Source organism: Musa acuminata, chromosome BXJ3-3, assembly GCF_036884655.1.
Source record: "Musa acuminata AAA Group cultivar baxijiao chromosome BXJ3-3, Cavendish_Baxijiao_AAA, whole genome shotgun sequence".
Classification (NCBI taxonomy): domain Eukaryota; kingdom Viridiplantae; phylum Streptophyta; class Magnoliopsida; order Zingiberales; family Musaceae; genus Musa; species Musa acuminata.
In genome coordinates, this window is record NC_088351.1 from 6703864 (window position 1) to 6710422 (window position 6559).

Consider the following 6559-nt stretch of genomic DNA (forward strand, 5'->3'; position numbering starts at 1 on the left):
TATATATATGTGTGTGTGTGTGTGTGTGTGTGTGTGTTGTGTATACCAATATGTATATTTATATGTGTACATATACCTACGCATACAGACACACAACTTGTTGGTCTCATCACCTCGATTTTGTTTGCTCGCTGGCTCAACCTGACGCGATCGCGGACAAGAAGGCGAAGGAGAACCAGGTGGAGGAGGAGGAAGGTGGAGGATGGCCGTGCAGTGGCCGCTGGTGGTGCACGGGGTGGTGACGCTGCTCGTGGTGGTCTCGTTCCTTTGTGGGCGCTGGCCCATCTTCCGCGGCACCTTCGTTGAGAAAATCCATTACTTCATTACCTACGGCGCCTACGACTACTTCCTGTGTGTCTTTTGCCCCCTCAAAATTGCTTCTTTCCTGAAACTAATGGCTTTATTTAGGTTTCTTAGACTCGTTTTCTTTGTTAGTTGAGTCTGGATCGAAGAGAGGAACATAGGTTTTGCATACACTTGATTTGGGGTGAGTTGATTCGGATGCTTGCTTCTTGAAGGACTTGGTTTCGGTATAATTACTTCGAATTCCTTTGAGAGGAAGCACAGGCGTCGGTGTATTGCGATGTAGTTTATCTGTTCAACAGCCATTGTCATGTACATCCTGGTTGGATGGAAGTTGTCAAGTTGGAATTCTTTGGTCATTGCTCTTAGATATGAAGCGTTCCGAAATCTGAGGATTCGAAGAAAGTAAAGGCCGTTTGGAAAATTTTATAAGATGGTTCTTGGGAATTGTTTCTCAAGAATGGTATAGAGGGAGTGAGAAAAAGTGAGGTAGGGTGTCGGCAGTATTTTCCCTTGAAGGCAGCAGAGGGTTTGGGCGAGGCAGTAGCTACTATGTGGGGCAACACCTGATGATCTCTGCTTGAAAGGAAGAGAGGATGCCCGTGCCCTAGCTTGCAGAGTAGAGGGAGAGGAAAGAGGTGGTCGCTGCAGTCTCCAGTGAATGTGGCTACGGGCTTAGGTAACACTAAACCCATGATGTGGGGCTTGCCCTCAGAGTGGCAGTGGTAATGGCATGGATTACGACAGAACAATTCAACTTAAGCCAGCGACCATCATGATCACAGCTCCAATTGAACAACTCTGGGATGTGATGGGTCACGAGACCTGCTTAAGAGATGCTATGGTTCATCAAGGTCTTGTCTCCTTGTTGAGATATGTGAATTGTGAAACTTGTTGAGAGATATGATAGACCTTGAATCCTGGTTGAGTTGATGCATGGGCTGTGCCTATTCGTTGAGAATTAATCTGAAAACATGGAAACAAATTAAAGTTGTCTATGTTCATTTTGTAATCATTGTTCCTAGAAAGCATGTTTCAAAAAAATTCTCAGATAATATTACCAAACCTTTTTCGTTGTTTCTGAAAACTGAAAATCAGTTTCTGAGAACTGAACCAAACAATCTGTTATTATCTCATACAAATTTATTTCGAATCTTTTACTTGTAGTGTCACTATGTTTCTCTTCCTCTTTCTGTGGCAAACTGGAAAGTTGCACACACTTCCAAACACACTAAATTCATATGTCTGCATGAAAATAGTTACTGGTGAAGTAAAGCTACAAACAAACAACGAGCAAGCAATTAGGAATTAGTATGCATTTTTTTCCTCCTACTTCACCTGGATTGAATGAAAATCTCAAATGGCTTGTTTGGTGTTGAAAAGCTAAGTCGTATATCACATCCCAAAAACCATACCATGATCCAGAACTTTCATTTCTTCCAGGGAGTGGTAATTTAGAGATAAGAAAGCTCAAAGTATATTTTTTAATAATCAAGGACTTGTATACTTGACATACAGTGGGCATCATGTAGAAACCTACTCAGAAAGTTTTGTGTTGCAACTCAACCATTTTTTCTTCTATAGTCAACCATATAAATTGTCACATGCCTGACAATTGACATCACTCCTCTTGATATCTGATTCCATCACTTATTTATGTTTTCTAAATTATGTTTTCTAAAGTTAATTTTGTACACTAGCGTTTGGAAAACTTTTTTTCTAGTTATGAGTCTCTTTAACTGCGTCACCAGCAAAAATTTTGTTTATCAAGGACTTAGTTTTTAGTGCTGTTGTCAGAGTGTATTTTAGTTTCAGACTTCAGAGATTGATTTCATTTTATCTTTTGATGTTCTTCTCACTGGGTCAGTGTTCTTTTTGCTGTTAGATTTGTTTAAAATATTTACTGATAGTGAAAATTTGAAACAGTTTGTTATTAATGAGCATAAAAAGGTTTATAAAATAAAAAACTTTCTGGTTCTCCACTGGTTAGATTACTTGATTAAACAAATTTTATTCTCTTGTTTTGTTCAATGTCCATCCTCTGAGCTAATTGTCTTCAACATTTTTGCAGACGATTTGTGGTAGCTGCATTTGGCTCTAGAGGCAGAAATTGCTTTCTCACAGTTGAAAATTATTGTTGTGAACGGCCAAATCCTATCTTACAAGTATGATGACCACTTTTCTTTCAATTTTCCTTACTATTTTTCCTTGTAATAAGTATCCATTGATTTCCTAAATGTACATGAACATCCTTCTAGGTTTTCAAGTTGTATCTCTCTTTTCTAGATGTTGATATCAGGGAATTCACTCACTTCAGTCAGTTTTGAATTTAACAATAGTTTCAATAGTTTCAATAGGATCATAGAATCTAGTTTATCTTGTTATTAATTGAATATATTTCACACAGGTATTATTTGCTTGCCGATGTTGCATTGATTTGTGGTGTGATATTGTATGAAGATATATATAGGATGACTCTGCATGGAAAAAATTCTAATGGAAAAAATTCTAATTTGAAGGAGCATGGTGTGATATTCCTTGTCACCAAACTCAATGTGATATTTGCAGATATTTTATCTGGTCATCCTTGGTGTGACATACTTTATCATTGGAAAGTCATCCTTCAGATACATTCCTGGTTTCTATGTCAGTGAATTTCACTGGTAATATCTGTAGCACTTATTGCAGATAATATGAAATTATGAATGACATAAAGCATTTTGAACTTACAGAAAACAATTATATTGTCCAGGTACACAGGCATGTTGGCTGTAGGTGTTGGAGTTCTTCTTTTTCTATTGACTAGCTTTTCAGATCCAGGAACTGTGACAACTGAGAATGTTTCTAAATATGTATCTGCATATCCTTATGATGATATCATATACATGGAGAAAGAATGTTCAACTTGCAAGATCCTAAAGTCTGAGTATTGTTTTTGTGCTACTATTTTGGTTGTGATTTCTTTGCATTTTATATATTCTCACAGGAATTGCATTTAAATGCAGACCTGCTAGATCTAAGCATTGTGGCATATGTAATAGATGTGTTGCCCGATTCGATCACCACTGCGGTTGGATGGTCAGGCCTGTTCTATATCTTTCCTTGTTATACTATTGTTGCTTTTCTGATAATATGTCAACAACTCCTTGGAATAGTTGTCTTATTTGGATGCCTTAATTTGGTTTATGATCAATACAGAGTTACTGCATTTTTGAGAAAAACACTTCCTAATTCAGTTTATCTGGGACGCAGAATAATTGCATTGGCGAGAAGAACACCCGTTACTTTATGGCCTTTCTTCTTTGGTTAGTAAATACCTAATCCAATGGTGAATATTCTGAGGTCATGTGTATCATCTAGTTATTATCATGCATACTTTACATTTGAAATAGTACTCTGCTAAACATAGAAATCTTTCATCATAATTAAATTTTTTCTTTGTATCGTCATCTTAAATTACTTCAAGTTGCTATTGGGCTATAAATTTTCCCAGTAAAGAAGACTTCATGAGCTAAGTGAAGTTCTCCTACGTAACTGCTTGTCATTGAACAAGCTATCCTTATCCTTTGCACAATTGTTCCTGACTAAGATGCCTGGTGAGTTTTGAAGTGATTGTTTAATTTTTTTGGTAATTACATGATATATATACATTAGTTCTTATTCAAGAATTTTGAATGATCTTGATGTACTGAAGGTTGGATAGTGAGACAGACGGTTTGAGAATTCTTCCATTATAGTTGATCTCGTGACCTTTTTCCTTTTCCTTTTTCTAGTTTCAATTGCATATGAAGTTTTCTTGGCTCATTGGTTTTCTTCTATTAGCAAAGATCTACATATTTTTCTATAAAAACCTCATCATTTCTTTTTTTTTATTGTCTTGGGGTATTTTAAGTTACTTTGTATTTTCATGCTGTCTTTATTTATTGTATTGTTTATAGAATGCATTATACTTGTTACTTTTATGGGTCAAGTGTTAATGATAATTACAATGTGTAGGAAGCATTTATTTAGTTTCACAATGTACAAAAAAGAAAGTTTTACAATGCACATCTAATATCCATTTATTGAAAAGATCTCGGCAAAGGAGTATATTTCTGAAGTTTATTCTTTAACATGTTTTTGCAAGTTGGGTAATATACGATATTGTATGTTTGTATTTTTATCTGTCAAAGTAGTCAAAATTTATTACTTCAATATTTTGTTTGGTGAACTGAAGCATATATTAGAGGTTTCAAATATCGATTGTACCAGTTGGCATTGCCTGGTATTTAGGTTCATCTAAGTACCAGTGTCGAAACATATAGCTCCAATGTTATTTTATTCGGTGATATTGGATGGTTCAGGTTGATATACCACCCAGTATACCTGTACCATATTAGCCCATTAGCTTACTAAAATTGCTATTGAACCGAAATTTAAACTCTTGTATTGAAGTGAAAATATTGCTAAATGAAATTATGTTTTGGTTTCTTTGGTCAAGTGAGGCGGCTAATAGTAGCTTAAGATTTGTCCTACATTGATGGAACAAAGCTAAAAAGTAACCTTAATGTAAAAGGCAGATGGCACTTAGCGTGAAGGCTGCTGTCTAGGTAGGATACATTAAATTAAGGTCATCAAGGCCCACTGATGGATCCTGCAAGTAATTTTGATATTCCTTTACTGAGGGATCTTATAAGGTAATCATCTCCTATGATGCAGCCAGTCAAATCTGAAATATGTTATGCTAGTTAAACATCACATTGAGAACGATAGTTTTTGTAGTTTGGTCCATTCCAATGTGAATATCAGTTTTGTGACTGACTTGAAACTTTTTCCAGGACAAGCCCTCTAAGATCCTTGTTTTCTGAAAGATATTTCAGTTCTGTGGTAATGTATTATGATACAGCATAAATTGTTGCCATCCCTGCTCCTGTCAATCTTATTGCTACAATAGCTACATACCTTGTGAAAGAGTTGATATTGTTCTTCTGATGATTTCTTTACAAGATTAACGAACGAATGACATCAAAATTAGCACATAATTAAACATTTGTCTTGGGCACTTGCTAACCAGTTGGCTACTTCTTTGTATGGTGATTAAGTTACTTTGTTTATGTTTGAAGCATTTAGCTCTTTATCTATTTGTTATTGTTATCATGATTTTTTCCCCTTGGATAAGTGTTTTTTTTATCGACTCACATTTCAAAAGGATTCCTAGGCAGTGAAAACTCAACATGCTAGACTTTCTGTCATGTAACTTCACTGAATGTAACTGTCATATGTGGTTGTGGGTGCCCCTAATGCGGAATCCTCTCCTTGTTTATCTGGTGAACTGGCAGGCACTTTCTTATTTGTCTCTATGGAGCACTTGTCCTCGGATTAATTCTTGCTGGTCAATTGAAAGAGCACAAGATAATATACATTTTAACTGGTAATCTGATGTTCATCCAAATGCATTTGGCTTGTGTATTAAGTTTCTACCATGTTTTTGCGATGACCCTTCCTCTTTTTTCAGCTTATTATGGCATTGAGCATTCATTTTCCAGCTTATCTCCACCTGTGGTACAGGTAAGATAGGAACTTTATGCGATACAAGGATTCTATGCATTGTTCTCTATATCTGTAAATTATTAGAGTTTTTTTACGAAATTTCTGCAAAATAATAATAAAATATTACAGTGGTTGCTGGGTTCATATAATTCACAAATACTTCTGATAATGTTTCTGGCAATAATTTCTCTGCTGCTGGCCGGATTTTTTGGATATCATGCACATCTCTGTTTGACAAACACCACAACAAATGAGGTTTTCTTCTCTACCTTACCCTAAAGAGACCACCGGTCGAAGCTGACTATTAACAGATGCTTCATGTCTTTGAGCTAGCAGACTTTCAAGTGGCAAGACTACATAAGCTGGAAGAGGAAACTGAATGAAGCCAAGGCCAGCGCCGCAGCACTGAAGGCCGGTATACAGGCAATCAGTGAAGAAGCAAAAGCTCCTGAAAGCAAATGGAGGGCATTTTTCCGCAGATCCCCTCTGCAGAATGATGATGTGATTGTCAAGAATAACTTGTATGATCAAGGACTAATCAGCAACATTTGTGAGATCATTTTTCCTTTATCAGAGAGAAAGTCATTCTTTCATCGGAAATCAACATAACAGGGTTGTTGTAGACCCCCTTTATCATATGTGATACATGAAGTTCGCATTTAATGTAAGTTAAATGTTTCTTCGGACCGGTTATATATTACAGAAATTGATGCTGTAGCTTGAATCT

The 6559-nt window shown here is 36.2% G+C and overlaps 1 protein-coding gene across 2 annotated transcripts; it reads left to right on the forward strand.

Annotated features, from left to right (window-relative positions):
- The first annotated feature begins 97 nt into the window (after positions 1 to 97).
- LOC135634293 (probable protein S-acyltransferase 17) lies at positions 98 to 6558 on the forward strand. Of its 2 annotated transcripts, XM_065144661.1 has the most exons (10): positions 98 to 351; positions 2375 to 2468; positions 2872 to 2966; positions 3056 to 3223; positions 3309 to 3381; positions 3556 to 3608; positions 5622 to 5713; positions 5798 to 5850; positions 5962 to 6087; positions 6169 to 6558. In XM_065144661.1, exons 1-10 carry the CDS (start codon positions 203 to 205, stop codon positions 6439 to 6441), a joined length of 1176 nt encoding a protein of 391 aa, XP_065000733.1. In that variant the 5' UTR covers positions 98 to 202; the 3' UTR covers positions 6442 to 6558. The 2 variants fall into 2 exon arrangements, with proteins under 2 accessions (XP_065000733.1, XP_065000734.1); XM_065144662.1 differs by lacking the exon at positions 5962 to 6087.
- The last annotated feature ends 1 nt before the right edge of the window (position 6559 follows it).